This window comes from Chelon labrosus, assembly GCF_963514085.1.
Source record: "Chelon labrosus genome assembly, chromosome: 2".
In the NCBI taxonomy this organism is placed as follows: domain Eukaryota; kingdom Metazoa; phylum Chordata; class Actinopteri; order Mugiliformes; family Mugilidae; genus Chelon; species Chelon labrosus.
This window is the reverse complement of record NC_140338.1, coordinates 14,243,919-14,260,916: the sequence shown is the minus strand read 5'-3', so window position 1 is coordinate 14,260,916 and position 16,998 is coordinate 14,243,919. Positions and strand designations below refer to the sequence as shown.

The window sequence follows — 16,998 nt, the reverse complement described above, 5'->3', positions numbered from 1 at the left end:
CGTCTTGATTATTTCATGTCATTTTTACAGATTTATCTTCATTTCGTTATAGGTGACAGGAAATGAAGGAAGACGTGTGTCAAAGGTCCAGAGCCATATACATGGCACCCAGTACAATAGAAAGATTCCTCATTCCTCTATTCACACTGCTTCCGTTCTTTTGAATTCCATTTGTATAGCACCACATCATAACAAAAGTTATCACAAGCAATTTACATATTGAAGTCAGGACCTTGAATGTATAGATAATCTGTGTATGCACCTCTGGAGTCACCACAGTCTTTCATGAATCTCAATGAGGTGATCATGATCCAACTTATGCCACGGTTGCACAAATTCACATTTAACTCACAATAAAGCACACACACACACACACACATACACGCACACACACACACACACACACACACACACACACACACACACACACAGAGAGAGCTTTCACTGTGAGCATACAGTCAATTTAGATAAGTGTCACCACACCGTGCTCTCACAGTCAAGGTAACAGTCGGCTGTTTGACTGCTTCTCTGCATCAGCGTTGGTCATAATTACCGCAGTTGCTGCTGGGTCCTATTTACCCATAGTGACTAATGGAAAGAAAATCATTGCACAGTCTTTGTTCTGGACTTTGAAAGTCAAACACCTGTGTCACCTTGTACCTTACTGTAAGCCGACCAGGCTTAACATTAGGGTTACTGACAGGTAAAGTGAATAACACTGTGTCTGTGTCGGTTAAACCCATACAAACATTTTTTTTGGGTTGCTGTGGGTGCCATGTTTAGGCTGTATGCTACTGTTATACTAACTACATATATATACTACTAGAAATATTACAGTTACTTCAACTTTGACAGTCTGGTGGACTGTGTGAATGAAAACTAAATTCAAGATTCAAAGTCATGTAATAATATATATATATATATATATAAAAAAGAGGTGTGAAATGCTGTTTCTCTTTGTCCCACTGTGCTACATTATGCTGCACATGCCGTTTCATATGACGTATGAATATGTGCAAGTGTGACCTGTCACATGAGCTGCTTTCAACATCTGGGACGTTTAAAGTCCAGCCTTCTTCAGTCTTTACTTACTGTAAGTAGTTGTGGGCTTTTATTTTGGAAATACAACGTACACGAAGACCTTTGTAATGACTGTCAGGTAGTTTAACCTCTTTTGAAAGGCTCGTTATTAGGTTCTGGTTGCATTACATGCTTTTATTTTGGAGGATTAGTTTGCTCCTTTTATTCTGAAATTTCAACATATCCACTGAGCCTCCATTTGGTCCCTGATTGTGCTTTTTTTTTTTTTTTTTGGAAGATCCTTGATTCTGTAGAGCCTGTTCATCAGCTAATTTTTGCATCTTGGAAATTGTATGTAGAAAGTTTGTTAAACTCAAACTGAAATATGTGCTGTACGCCTGCATTGTGACTTTAGTTTAGTAGATTGGTACAACTGTTATGTTAGGTTATAAATGAAAATCAAATCAAAACCAAATTGAGAGTTGAAGGACAAAACCGAGATGTCTGCTGTGTAAAAAAAAAAAACTTCTTGCACATCTGTCTTCATCATCTGTCAGATTCTAAAGCTAAAAAACATGTTTTAAATAATTAAGTACACCGATCAGGCATAACATTATGACCACCTTCCTAATATTGTGTAGGTCTCCCTTGTGCCTCCAAAACAGTTGTGACTCGTCAGAGAATGGACATGGGCCTTCTGAAGGTGTCCTGTGGTGTCTGGTGCCAGAATGTTGTTAGTGGAGGCCTTTGGGTCCTATGGGTTGGGGAGAGGGGGCTCTATGGATCATCCCACAGATACTTGATCATTTTAGGATCTAGTGAATCTGGAGGCCAGGTCAACACCTCGTGCTGTTTTTCAGTTTTGTTTGAGTTGTTCCTAAACCGTTTTTGTGTCTGTGTCAGGCTGCATCCTGCTGGGGATGGCTTCTGACATCAAGGAGTGTCATTGCTATGGGGTGGGGGTGCCTGGTCTGGTCTAGGTGGGTGGTACATGTCTAAGTAACATCCACATGAATTCCAGGTCCAAAGGTTTCCCAGCAGAACATTGTATTGTCACAAGATGGTCAATGTTATTCACGTCTTCCGTCAGTGGTTTTAATGTTGTGGCTGATCGGTGCATTCATTCTTACGATGTGGGTTTGTGGTCCTCAGGTGTGCAGATTGGAGGTGCTGCTAACTCACCTGCTTCCCATCATCCGATCAAACCTGAAACACTACTTAAGGACTTTTAACTCCCCCAGTCACCACCAGTTCTTCAGTTCACCTCTGCAGTAGAGACCCACAAACTAGTCATTAACTGTTTGTCTTGCTCAACTCTTTTCCATCCAGCTTCTACAGACTCCTTTGGTCTTTTAGGAACTCTGCTCCTGTTTTGTTAACCTTTGTTTCATTAAAGCTCCTGAATCCTGCGTCTGGTCCTTTCCTAGAGTTTGAGTTGTTTTCAACCTAACATATGAATCATGGAGCTTGTAAGCATGTTTATGTATCTATCTCCTCTTACAAATATAGAAAAAATACAAACACAGAAACTTTGATTTCTAAGTAGCCCCGGGACATATGTTTAATGTGTTTATTGGTGGCTACAAGACACCTGACTCCATGTGTGTATATATAGAAAAAACAATCAGATTTCCCTCAATGAATCCAACCTAAAACTTGAGGGGTGTCAGTTTTAGAGGTGACAAAACCTTGTTACACCTCAATCTCAACGGGACCGTGCACCTGCACTCTGCTTATTAGAACATATGGGGATCAGCCCATTACATCAGCCTCTCTTAAAGCAATAGTGCTTTTCTGCAGGATTCAAGCATAAGTGTAATGACGAGGCAGTTATCCCTCCTGAATACTGCTAACACCAATAGTCCTTAAATGATTTAAGGTTCAAGACCGGCATACACTGCCTGACCAAAAAAAAAGTCGCCACCTGGATTTAACTAAGCAAATAGGTACGAGCCTCCTATTGGATAATTACTGTATAGTTGATTACCTTTCAGCTGGCAACAAGTTATTTAACCCCAACTGATGCAATGAGTAGCTTCTCATTTCTTAAACAACCATTTTTAAGGGCGTGGAAAATCATTGGCATGCATCAAGCGGAGAAAACATCTAAGGAGATTGACAAAACTACTAAAATTGGGTTAAGAACTGTCCAACGCATTATTAAAAACTGGAAGGATAGTGGGGAACCATCGTCTTTGAAGAAGAAATGTGGTCGGAAAAAAAATCCTGATTGATCGTGATCGGCGATCACTTAAAAGTTTGGTGAAATCAAATCGAAGAAAAACAACAGTAGAACTCAGGGCTATGTTTAATAGTTTAAAGTAAGAGGATTTCCACACGTACAATGTGAAGGGAACTCGAGGGATTGGGACTGAACATCTGTGTAGCCTTAAGAAAACCACTAATCAGTGAGGCTAACCAGAAAAAAAGTCTTCAATTTGCTAGGGAACATAAAGATTAGACTCTGGAGCAATAGAAGAAGGTCATGTGGTCTGATGAGTCCAGATTTACCCTGCTCCAGAGTGATGGGGGCATCAGGGTAAGAAGAGAGGCAGATGAACTGATGCACCTATCATGCCTAGTGTCTACTGTACAAGCCTGTGGGGGCAGTGCTATGATCTGGGGTTGCTGCAGTTGCTCAGGTCTAGGTTCAGCAACATTATGTTGCCCAAAGAATGAGGTCAGCTGACTACCTGAATATATTGAATGACCAGGTTATTCCATCAATGGATTTTTTTTCTTCCCTGATGGCACGGGCATATTCCAAGATGACAATGTCAGGATTCGTGGGGCTCAAATTGTGAAAGAGTGGTTCAGGGAGCATGAGACATCATTTTCACACATGGATTGGCCACCAGAGAGTCCAGACCTTAACCCCATAGAGAATCTTTGGGATGTGCTGGAGAAGGCTTTGCGCAGTGGTCAGACTCTCCCATCATCAATACAAGATCTTAGTGGAAAAATGAATGCAACACTGGATGGAAATAAATATTGTGACATGGCAGAAGCTTATCCAAACAATGCCACAGCGAATGCGTGCTGTAATCAAAGCTAAAGGCGGTCCAACAAAACAGTAGAGTGTGTGACTTTTTTTTTTGGCAGCGATTTTTTATTTTTTTTTTGGCCAGGCCGACATCTATGTAGTTTGACCTCTGTGGCTATTTGGTGTGTCCATATTTAACCTGCAAGTGATCGATTAGGCTGGAGCTACGTGCACCCTCATCAGACCCACATGCACTTTTTCTGACCAGATCTAATGTGATTTCTCTGAGGAGCAGTTTTATCAAGCCTTAAAATGTTTCTGAATACTTTGCCAGAGTGATTCTTTAAATAACTGCAAGAACATTAAGGGATCCCGAAGACTCACTTTAGTTCAGTCTGAAGTCCATAACATCCCATTTAAGGATTTACAAAAAAATAAAAATTAATAGCTTTGTTGTCAGAGACACATTAAACCGAACTAATCATAATAAAATTTTATGGATTTGTTGTTAGTAATATTCCTTACTCACACCACCAGACGCCATTAATCCATTCTGAATGTTATTCTGAATAATTTAAAACTCAGATTATTGATCAGCATTAAGTAACTTCCTTGCATTACCACACTGTTTACTTGAATTGCTGAAAGAGAACATTGTACCCTGTATAATGTTATTCTTATTGGATGTCGCAATGACTGAACGTGGACCTCATTCTCGGCAGTGATGAGTAAAACATTTAACAATGTTTGTGGCTATTTATTTTTTTTAATTTTTTTCCCAAGCTTGTAATCAGTATTATGTTCCCATGGAGAGTCCTTTCTGTGTATTTTAAACGGTATTTTTATCCAGGACTGTGGCGGCGATGTGATGATAAAAGCTTTTGAAGTTGCATTTAAGGAAGACAACAGGAAGCAAGTAGAAACACATGTTTAATAGACTGCCAACAACGAACACGACAGCTGTCCTTCATCACAGTTATGTTAAAAAAAGAAGAACCTTATTGCACTTTGTCCAGGACAGAGTTCATGGAATCACACAGATTGTATTTTTGTCTGTTTTTCGAGACTAAATACAATTATCTGCGGCGACGTTAGTCTCTGCTCGGCTTGGTCGCGGTCTGTAAAGTTTTGTCCCGTCCCCAGTGAGAATCCGTTTACAATATATGACCTCCAAATGACACTAGTGTTGAACTTCAAGGTCTGGTGAACATTAATGACATCTAACCTAAAAAACAGTTGGGAATAGCACCACTCTTAGGAGCAGATTGACCATATTGAGGCAAAAAAAAAAAAAAAACACTGACACTTTTATATTTGCTTCCCAAAGACTTTCGTCAGACAGCAAAACCGCAGGACTTCATTTCAGCTACCAGCAGAGTCTTTTCTCACGAGCCAGAGGTCTTTAGGCCGCCATCCAGATGGTGAACGGGATGAGCAAGGTCGGTAAAACTGTCAGCGGCGTCACGCAGCCCAGATACAGCACGGTGCATGCTCCGCACAGCGCAGTCAAATAGGCGCTTATTCTGCTGAACACGATCTTCCGCACGATCGTACAGAACTGAGAAGGGGAAAAAAAAGAATGACAGTGAAGTAAACTCAGTAAAGCAGCAGTGGAGGTCTGCTGTGAAAGGAAAGCAATGTGGGTGGCCGCAATTTGGACATAAATTAACACTAGATGGAGCTGCTTGCCTCATGAACAGGTGGCGTTCATCCAGTGGACTGAAACAAACAGGTCTCTGCTGTGAGATACTGTGTGACCAGACGATGAAGGTACAGGTCTGAATCTGAGCGTTAAATTGAAAATAAGTTTGTTTGCGTTGGTCACAAGATCATTAAGAACATTTAGCAGCTTTTCTCTGCATGTGTAATTATCCTTAAACCTTTGGCTTTTGCATGTGACCTTTCTCATGCTGCAGTCACCTGAATGCAAAGAAGGAAACACTTGTGAAGAATTAAGGATAGAAAGGGAATGTGTTAACCCTAACCCTAACCCTAACCCAACTGATTTACTAATTAATAGCATAAGGAGAGCAGTTTTCAAGGATAAAGTCACATTTTCAAGCTAATATGAGCTTGTCAGTGTCAATTTATGACAAAAAAAAATGTGAAACTATCCTTTAATGCTCCTACCAGAAGGATGCCTGTCACTTACCTGGTATGTCTGGTAGCTAATGGCCATGCCATATCTGCAGTACATGACATAGTGTTCACAGTTGTACCACAGTAAGCTGTAGGTGACCGATCCCAGGAGCTTCTCGGCCCTTCGCGCCACCTCGTCCCCGTCCAAAGGAGGCTGGCTGCACACGCTATCCATGTGGTTGATCAGAATCTCTGAGCCGTAAGCAAAATCCACCACAGAGTCCACTCTCACGCTGGCTACCTTGGCGATGACCCCCATCAGCAGGCGGTTATTTGTCACCATCTTGGCGATGGCGGATTTGTTTTTAGTAATGACGGGCAGGATGTCCGGAATCAGATGGGCCACGCGATTGTCTCCCAGGTAAATGCCAAAATGTGTGAATAACGTCCTGGGCACCTCCAGCAAGTCGCCGCGCTTGTACAGCGACAGGTCATACTTGGATTCCTCCTCCTTTTTGGGAGCCACGAAGAAAAAGTTGAGCAGCTGGTAGAGAAACATGGTAGCGGTGTGCGGCAAACAGCTCGACACCTGAGCGTTTTATTGATGTTGGGAGGGTCTTGCCTGGTCAGGAGGATTAAATATTGGTCAATGTTTCAGAATGATTTTGACAGAAATAAAGGAGCTTTCTCTAATCACTTTGCTGTGTGGCTGGATTTCAACATGCAAGCTTTGTTTTTGGTGTGTATTAAGGTCAGGGGTCCTCAGTAAGAGGGCTGACTTGGCAACGAGCTTAATCCTCGTTTTAAAAGGTCACAGATATTGAGTCATCGTGCACATTTAAACAGCCTTTGTTAGTTGTCGACTAGATTGCTCCCACACGGTTGAAAATCATCTCATCGTTATTCAGCACTTTCTCAGATGTCTGCCATCGGGCGAGAGGCGGGGTACACCCTGGACAGGTCGCCAGCCTTTCACAATCACATGCACGGCCAATTTAGCATCACCAATTAAGTTAGTCTTTTTGCTGTGAGGCATCAGTGCTAATCACCACTCCACTGTTCCACCCCATTATAATGTCATTTTATCTAAATTCATCACAATATAATATGTGATAAGTAATATAATATAGTTAAATGTTTGGATTAATGGCCCAAATGAACCCAGTTTGACATCCCTGTATAGATGTGACTGATGTACTTAAACTATAATATTAATTTAGATGCAGGAACGTGCTTCCACTGGCAACTAAATGTGTGGATGTGCATTCAGAATCAGACACATTCAAGGCAAACAAATACAAATAAACTCTTTATTAAACAATTGTCATATTTACAGCTTTATATTAAGTGGACAACTATAAAATAACTTCTGTATTTAGAATATATGCACATCTGTTGCTGACTCGAACGTTAGCAAAGAGATTTTTATTTATTCCCTCGCTCTTTTACGAGAGGATAATAAACAATTATTACTGCGTGACGCAAAACTTTCAGCAAATTCTGCGCAATAAAATCGCACGCGGTCGTAAAGCACTGAGGCGTTCCAGTCGCTCTTCTTTGCCAAGTAGAAAATAGTTCTGTTCAGTATTTCTTCCGGCTTGGCAAGTTTTTTTTTTTTTAACTTGCCATCCACAGAGTGAAGGGAATGAGAACTGTGGGTAATGTAGTTGAAAGGGCCATTCCGTTGCAGACCATGGAGATGATCCCAAGCAGCCCCGAAGCAATGACGCTGCGCTGGTCTCTGATGACACATTTCAGGAACTCACAGAACTAAGGAGGAAAGAAATGAGAAATAGTGATTAGATCGTGTTGTCAGTTAATTTCAATTTAACTGAACAATCAAAATAACAGTCAGGAATAATCTCAAGACGTTCTACATTTCCAGAGGCTGAAAGATCAGAGCAAGGCACGGCTGCAAGATTTATGGGGCCCCAAAAGCCCAAGTTCACTTCACTGCATGATGTTGTGTCCCTGTCATCTGGTTTTCAGATTTGTTGTTGGAAAAATTCACCTCTTAAAGTACTCTGTGAAATGTTTAATATCATGTATTCAGTTATAAAATGTGAAAATGAAGACTGCCTCCCTGGAAAACTATCACATTTAATTAAAATAATACAAAATCTTTTACACAGCATATGACAAATGGGGTGAGTCTTCTAGTGGAAAGACCCCTGGGTGACCCCAGTTTAAGGAGTCTACTTAAACATGTGCGACTGTCTTCCTGACTGATCCCAAATAGACCTTTAACTGTGTGCACATGATGCATTTTCCCATAAAAAAGGTTAATTTAATTTACTGAAACTACCACATTCATACTGTCAGAAAGAAAAACAACTATCTGGTATTAGACTGTTACTAATACAGGCTAATTGAGTAGCCTGGCTGTTTGCCTGGAAAAGACCCCACCTCCCACCCTCAACACTTTAATCCAGTCACACAAACTTTAAAGGGTGAATGCACTGAATACTAATCTTTTATTGCAGTGGTAAGAGTTTATGTTCATGTGCATGCAGAGTGCAGTACATCTTATATTTAGACACTACAGTGCAGTAGGTTAAGTTTGAAGTTGACCAGATATTGAAGCCATGCCTCATCCAACCATGCCACTAATGAGAGATAGTCTGTAAAGTTTAAAGACATTTAATCCCGCACTAATTCAAAATAACAAAATGTTGGGGACTATACCTTCTCTGTTTGCCAACTTGCTGCACATCCGTATCTGCAGTATGTCACAAAGTGTTCACAGTTACTCCACAGCAGACTGTACGGGAAAGCTCCGATGAGCTGTTCAGCCCTCTTGGCGACAGCGTCGTTGGAGAACGGCTGCGTCTTCGCCATCTTATCCATGCGGTTAACCAGGATGCTGGAGCCGTACGCGAAGTCCTCCAGTGTGTCTACGCGCACCGTGGCGCTCTTGTACATGCAGCCCAGGATGAGCCTCTTGTTTGTGATGACAGTACTGATCAGTTTGTTGTCGTTTGTAAGAACGGGGAGGATGTCGGGGATCAGGTGAGCGACTTTATTGTCACCTAAATAGATGCCGTAGTGGGTGAAGATGGTTCTGGGGACCTCCAGAAGGTCTCCCCTCCGGAGATGAGGCGGTGGATCGCGCTGCGTAGGGCGCCCCCACTCCTCACCGTCCAACCAGCTGGACTCAAAAAGTTTAAACTTGGAGAGAAGGGAGAACTTCTCCACCAGGAATGTCAACAGCTGCAGCATGGTGAGAGTTTTGCAAGGAAATATCGCAAAGTGCTTCAGTGAAAGGAGCTTTTTATCCTGCCCGGCACGAGGAGGAGAAAAGGCTCAGGGGAAATCACAAGGACACGATTGGCCACGAGAGATGTTGTGCACGTGCGCATTCTCCCTCGTCCACCTTCTCAGCATCTCCCACACCCACCCTGCTCCACTTTTCCTGCTGTTTGTTGCTCCCCACTAATCCACTTTAAAGTGGGTCTCACGGAATGCAAAAAGTAAGAGACGCTGCTGAAATCCACATCTGCGTAAAGCAGGTTTAGATTTGCGCACGTTACTTTCCCTGTTAATCACGTATGATATTTATTTAATTTCACATCACAGTGAGGATGAGACAGGGACAGATGCCATTAGGTTAGAGAGGGAGTGAGCAGACTATGAAAGGTTCAATGAAGGAGGCTTTATTAGAAAATGACACCAAGATTTTTATTTTGTTCAAAAAGTACAAAAAAATGAAATATTGAGGGAAATAAAAGAAATGTAAAGACAATCCCAGCTTTAATTTCTTGTAGCTGTGTTAACTTCATATTATTATTATTATATATTCATTTAAATTATCTTTTATTCATGTAGTGTCTGCGGATGCTTTACAGAACTCAGAGACTGAAACTCCCAGAGGAAGCATGAAGCTGCGGTGGCAATGAAAAACTTCCCTTTTATCAGGAAGAAACCTTGAGCAGAACCCAGCTCATGTGGAGGGACCCATCTGATAAGACGGGTAAGTTACAGAGAAGATCTTTAACAACTTATGTCCTCCTCTCATTTGAAACAAACCAGATCCTGTTGTTGATACAAAAAAAAAAAAAAGTGCTACAAACATCTTCAAACTCACTTAAATGGGGACAACTTTTCTCATTTTATGTCTTTTTTTTTTTTTATCCAGTTTGTACTTTGCATTGCCTTCTACCTCTGTAACATGGGATCGATAAAGTCTTATCTACACCGATCAGCCACAACATTAAAACCACTGACAGGAGAAGTAAATAACATTGACCATCTTGTGACAATGTTCTGCTGGAAAACTGCCGAGACCATCAGACCAGGCACCCCCACCCCATAGCAATGACACTCCTTGATGGCAGCAGCAGCCATCCCCAGCAGGATACAGCCTGACACAGGCACACACACAAAAACTGTTTAGGAACAGCTAAAAAAACCATGAAGAACAGCATAAGGTGTTGACCTGGCCTCCAAATTCACTAGATCCCAAACTGATCAAGTATCTGTGGGATGATCCACAGAGGCCCCTCCCCTCAACCCATAGGACCCAAAGGCCCCCGCTAACATTATTCTGTTTCCAGACACCACAGGCCCCCTCAGAAGGCCCATGTCCATTCTCTGATGAGTCACAACTGTTTTGGAGGCACAAGGGAGACCTACACAATATTAGGAAGGTGGTCATAATGTTATGCCTGATCAGTGTACATAAAAACAGTTTATAGGACAGTACGAATGCAAATTCACCTCTGGTCTCAGCCACATTTAGCTCATCTCGTTGTTTCTGCTTTGTGCCGCTGTGCTTGTACTTGCTGCAGTAGCATTTATTCACATATAATATTTATTTAAATGCAGAGTACATTGAGGAAGAGATGAACAGGGATGACGCCATCAGGTTAGAGAGGGAGAGAGCAGACCAGAGAGACAAATGAAAGACAGAGATAGAGCAGGATGCTGATGATTGAGCCTAGACATCAGACTGTAAAGATGTTTTACACTGTGTAAAAACTAAAGTAAGTAATAAAGCTTTACCATTGTTAACATTAATGTGTTAATTGCAAGGCACTATATTTTTAATAAAGTCATAAACGTATAAAGTTACAACTGATAATAAATCGCTTCAGTTAAGGTTATTTGTTTATGTTAGTTTATTCTTACATAACCGCTCTGTAAAACACGTCACGCCATCTGAGGTTTAATGAAGGAGGCTTTGTCAGAGAATGACACCAAGATTTGGTGAAAACAAAAAATTAAATATTGAGGGAAATAAAACTTTTGGACCTGGCATTCGTCTGGATGTTACTTAGACATGTAGCACCCACCTAGACCAGACCAGACGCCCCCACCCCATAGCAATGACACACAAAAAAAAACAGTTTAGGAACAACTCAAAAACATGTAAAACAGGGTAGGGTGTTGACCTGGCCTCCAAATTCACTAGATCCCAAACTGATCCACAGAGAGCCCTCCCCTCAACCCATAGGAACCAAAGGCCCCCACTAACAACATCCTGTTGCCAGATACCACAGGACACCCTCAGAAGGACCATGTCCATTCTCCGATGAGTCACAACTGTTTTGGAAGCACAAGGGAGACCTACACAATATTAGGAAGGTGGTCATAATGTTATGCCTGATCTGTGTTAATCAAATGTAAAACATATACTTGTCTATTCTCTTTGAAATGAAATATGATAAAAGTGTTATGTATTATACAGAGTAATGTAATGTGATTCTTTCACCTGTACAAGGTCAAAATCAAGGGTCCCATAACAAAATGTTATAAAAGGACAATTGACTAAATAACACATAAACAAAATGAAACAAAGACAGAAACAAAAAGTTTCAGTTTGCTGAACTGATGCTTTACGTAGAACCATTTTTAAGTAATTCCTAATTAGCCAGTTAAGCTGATTAGCATCCAGACAACGACATGGACAGGAGTTTCCAGTGTCCTGTCCCGTTATCAATCCTGGATCAGTCTTACAAGAAACAAACTGTGTTTGATGCTCTGCACTTTCCCAGAGGAACCACAAGCCCAGATGAAACATTCCTTTCACCAGATTACCTTAATCCTGTAGGCTTCAGATGCACACTCGTCTTTCAACCTAGAAAATAGGTTGAGAAACGCTGCAGCCTGTTTGATCTTGTGTCTCTGGATCATTTGTTGTAGCACATTTTCTGACCTAGATTCTGTAAAATCCTTGATCCTTGTGGAAGGGACAAATAATTGCTTGTATTTGACATAGCAGCTTTTCCAGTCTGACCCACAGAGCGTACCCCACTTTTGAGGAAGTGTGCGTGTCTGACTGATAAGTATATAGCTCATTACAAGTCTTGAGTTACTCTCATAAATTACAAGCAAACCCAGTGATCATGCTCTCATATCACTGTTTGCGTAGTAGGTGTACCGACGGTGCCAAAACAAACTAAACCCTCCATGAAATCAGTTAATATTAAATGAATAGTTACTCAACTTAAACTGTCACTTTAAATTTTATTATTATTAAGTCATGAATGTTTTTCATGAACAGCAATTTTAAACTACAACAGTGACAATGTGCAAAGTTTTCATTAACAGAGAGAGACCTTAAACGCTCCTTTCTATCATGAAATTCAAATTCAGTTGAATACAAGAATCCCTGATGTATTTAGTTTACCTTTGCCCCCCAAAAGCAGTCACATTAAAATATGCTGAGTCAGTGATTTGCCATAAAGTGCTTCATAAATGCCCTTTAGGTGTAAACTCAGAGCACATGACTTAGTGCTTTCTGTGGTACAGCATTTAGACCTACAATCCATGCATGTAATGGAAATTCTCTGTTCTGAACATAGAAAATCAATATGTTAAAAGATGCTATGACACATCCATGTCTGATACATGCCAAACAACTCCTTTTAAAATGTTACAGTGAATGAAGCAATGCAGATATTGCATAATGTATCTGTCTAAACAACGATAAATTTTAATAATGATATTCTATAATTTTCATATTATCCACTTATTATCCCAAAAAAATAATTAATTTGGCTTCAGTAAAAAGCTTATTTCTCTCTGGCATAGAGATGAATAGTTGTCTAGAAACACATCTGTGAGGTACACTGTCACACAGCTGTAGAAAACAAATGGAAATGTAACACTAATCAGGCATAACATTATGACCACCTTCCTAATATTGTGTAGGTCTCCCTTGTGCCTCCAAAACAGTTGTGTGTCATCGGAGAATGGACACGGCCCGGGCCTTCTGAGGGCGTCCTGTGGTGTCTGGAAACATAATGTTGTTAGTGGGGTCCTTTGGTTCCTATGGGTTGAGGGGAGGGGCCTCTGTGGATCATCCCACAGATACTTGATTAGTTCGGGATCTAGTGAAGTTGGAGGCCAGGTCTTCATTTTTTTTTTTTTGTTGTTCCTAAACTGTTTTTGTGTGTGTGCCTGTGTCAGGCTGCATCCTGCTGGGGATAGCTGCTGCCATCAAGGAGTGTCATTGCTATGGGGTGGGGGTGCCTGGTCTGGTCTAGGTGGTGGTACATGTCTAAGTAACATCCACATGAAAGAATGCCAGGTCCAAAAGTTTCCAGCAGAATATTGTATTGTCACAAGAGTGTCAACGAATGTTATTCACTTCTCCTGTCAGTGGTTTTAATGTTGTGGCTGATCAGTGTATATCTTCAGTTGTTACCACTGGACTTGGGTCTGCATGCCATATTTTAATGTCTCAAGACGATTTACAGAACCTAGAGGGAGAAATCAGGACAAGAACTACACTTCAGGTAGAGATCAGATGAGAATATTCAGAAACTGACTTACAGACTGTTAGTTTGGCTCATTTTCTGGGATTTCTTGACAATAACAAACATGCAGCCACAGCATTTACCTGATAAACTATTCATTGTTCATTATTTATTGAAGATATGACAGCAAATAAAACCTGCACAAATGAATCAAGCTAGAAGATGAGCATAAAGGTGAGTATTGACACTATAAATGATAACAGGGCAGTTCCACCACCAGCAGGTCCACATTAACCTCATCTAAGTTCAGTAGGTTAAACACTGAACCAAACTACTGACAACTCAGCACTGATGGATAGTAATACACTGAAAACCTCAAACATTCATGTACATTTATTCACATTACAGCAAAGTCTTCCATGCTGTGTGGACAAAGTGTCGGTCCGGCTGCACGTTTTGCTGCAGCTCACACCACGTTCAGCTGAGTCGACTTACCGTCTGTGGCCACAGGTTGAACCCTGATGTGGCATTACAACAAACCTTTGCCCTCCGTCCTGGGGAGATTTACACCACTGTCAAATAGCTCCAGACTTATAGTTGTGGCCTATGGAGGACCCCAACAAGACCCTTTAAATTTAATACCAGGTTAAGACCTGCTGTGAACTATGCTGACTTTGTTTTTCAGCCTGGAAACTTAAGTTGATTACTGACGGATGAACGTATTTTTTCAGGACCTAAACGTTTTCAGGAAATACAATGACTTAATCGTCTTATTGCTGGGGGTAGATTTACAGTGGAATATTTGGAAATCTCAGCTGCCACTCTCAGTGAAGAAAACTAATAAGGCCGGCTTCGGTGTCTGACTACGTCAACAACATACCCGCAACACATCTTAACATCCTGGACACAGACTCAGAGTGAGTCTTCATGGCACTTAGAGGAAGAAAGAGACACTTTCCATCTGGTGTTTCTACACAAAGAGGCCAGTTCAGCAAAAGTTCACCACTGTTTAGGTTCATGGGCCTGGCAGTTCATTCTCAGGTCAGAGAGGCTTTATATCCATCCTGGGCCTGTTTTTTTTTTTCTTCCCCATAATAAAATCAGGTCACACAAAGGTAGTTAAGACAAGATTTATCATCTAATGTCAACATGGGGCCTACACATGAACCGTTATTAAGCTTTATTTTGTCATATGTACCTTCACTGTTTGTTTTAAATGTAATAAAAAGAGGCGTGTTTGCCAGAAGCAACTATCAGCAACTACATCCATTTGGAAACCGTACAGGAAGGTACTAGAAGGATGATATCTGTGTTCAGCGCCCGTGAGAGGAAAGAAATTAATACTCGATGATATCGTTAATAGCATATCCACGGTGCGGTGGAAAAGCCTACATATATTATTATACTTATTTTACGTGTCAGAGGTCAATTAATTTCCTGACACACTCGTCAACTAATCTGCCCCAGGAGAAAAGTTTAATTCTACTGCAACAAGTAAACAGGAGCAACGAGATGAACTAAAGATTCTTACTGTTCTACAGACTTCTGTTTTTATATACATTGATCAGGTAAACATTATGAGCACCTTCCTCATATTCTGTAGGTCTCTCTTGTTCCTCCAAAACAGTTGTGAGTCATCAGAGCGTGGACTTCTGAGGGTGTCCTGTGGTGTCTGGAAACAGAGTGTTGTTAGTGGGGGCCTTTGGGTCGTATGGGTTGAGGGGAGGTTCCTCTGTGGATCATCCCACAGATACTTGATCAGTTCGGGATCTAGTGAATTTGGAGGTCAGGTCAACACCTGGTGCTGTTCTTCATGTTTTGTTGATTATTGTTCCTAAACCGTTTTTGTATGTATGTTTCTGTGTCAGGCTGCATCCTGCTGGGGATGGCTGCTGCCATCACGGAGTGTCATTGCTATGGGGTGGGGGTGCCTGGTCTGGTCTAGGTGGGTGCTACATGTCTAAGTAACATACCAGGTCCAAAAGTTTCCCAGCAGACTATTGAATTATCACAGGATGGTCAATGTTATTTACTTCTCGTGTCAGTGGTTTTAATGTTGTGGCTGATCGGTGATACTTTAAGTCTCTGGCTCTCTATTGTGGTCTGGAATCCCTAATGGCTGTACGTTTGATTACGATGTGGTACAATGCAATTATGCATTTAGTATTCAGCTCTTGTCCCGGGCCAGAGTCTCGATATTAGATGTAATGTCTGACTTGTTGCTGGTGGGAGATGCTTTGTCATAGTGCGTCTTTAATAATTAAAAAGACATAAAGTCATTGTCCTAAATAAGGGGAGTGTTTAGTTTTTGATTGTCGAGGCCTCTTAGTAAAACCTAAGAATCTCCAAAAGCTTTCATTTGAGAGCCCTCACTGTGCATTTAGATTAACATTCTCCATGAGATTAGTGCAGATGGACCAAGTGGGACTAAACACAAACACGTAAACCCCTTGAGATATCATTTTTATATGCTTCCTCTCTTCTCGCTTTTTCTGGCCTTCGTGTATCTCTCGGGGGTTTCCTTTCTCTGCTCTCTACGACCAGTCCATATAAAGCTGCACAAATTAATCTTCTAACTTAACTTCTTTGTTTTGCCAGAAAAGCCCCACATTCTCTGCAGACTGGAGGAAGAAAAAAAAAAAATCAGGATTTCCGAAGTGCCCATGGACAACTAATTCATACTGAGTGTATGCAAAGACAGCTCAAACATCTTTAGTACCTTCATGCCGTTACTTTCAGATCTAATAAATCACTTTCATTTCTACAAGTGTCCACAGCTTGTCTGATTTATAGTGGTTCCACTCCCACTAGTGGTTTCACACACCAGTGCAGACAACCTTCAAAATAAGAGGTAAAACTAAAATGTCACAAACTGAGGCAGCATTATGATCCTGAAACCAGTCACCACAAAGAATCAGGGTGTATAATTATTATTTATTTTAAAGCTCACTACAAAACAGTGACGATCATTGTCGTGGTAACCTGGTGTTTAACATCCTTGTCGTGGGATTTAAATTTTTATGTGCATACAGAAGCTGATTACAGCCAGAAAGATTCAAAATGATAATTAGGATTAGCTAGGATTAATAAAAATGAAAATAAAATAAAAAATAATATAATAAAAGTCTGAATCTTGCTAAATTATTTTTGTCTAAATTAGTCAGTCAGTTGTAACTACAAGTTTCAAAGTAAGAGCATTTGCCAAAAGTGTTATGC

At 41.0% G+C, this 16,998-nt stretch overlaps 2 protein-coding genes across 2 annotated transcripts; both read right to left on the bottom strand.

Annotated features, from left to right (window-relative positions):
• Positions 1-4,559: 4,559 nt before the first annotated feature.
• Positions 4,560-6,641, bottom strand: LOC311505548 (lecithin retinol acyltransferase; the record flags this gene model as incomplete). Its single annotated transcript, XM_084569180.1, has 2 exons — positions 4,560-5,561; positions 6,156-6,641. 2 exons carry the CDS (start codon positions 6,639-6,641, stop codon positions 5,406-5,408), a joined length of 642 nt encoding a protein of 213 aa, XP_084425306.1. The 3' UTR covers positions 4,560-5,405.
• A 1,058-nt stretch (positions 6,642-7,699) lies between these two features.
• On the bottom strand, positions 7,700-9,301 carry lrata (lecithin retinol acyltransferase a; the record flags this gene model as incomplete). Its single annotated transcript, XM_084569168.1, has 2 exons — positions 7,700-7,852; positions 8,768-9,301. 2 exons carry the CDS (start codon positions 9,299-9,301, stop codon positions 7,700-7,702), a joined length of 687 nt encoding a protein of 228 aa, XP_084425294.1.
• Positions 9,302-16,998: the final 7,697 nt, after the last annotated feature.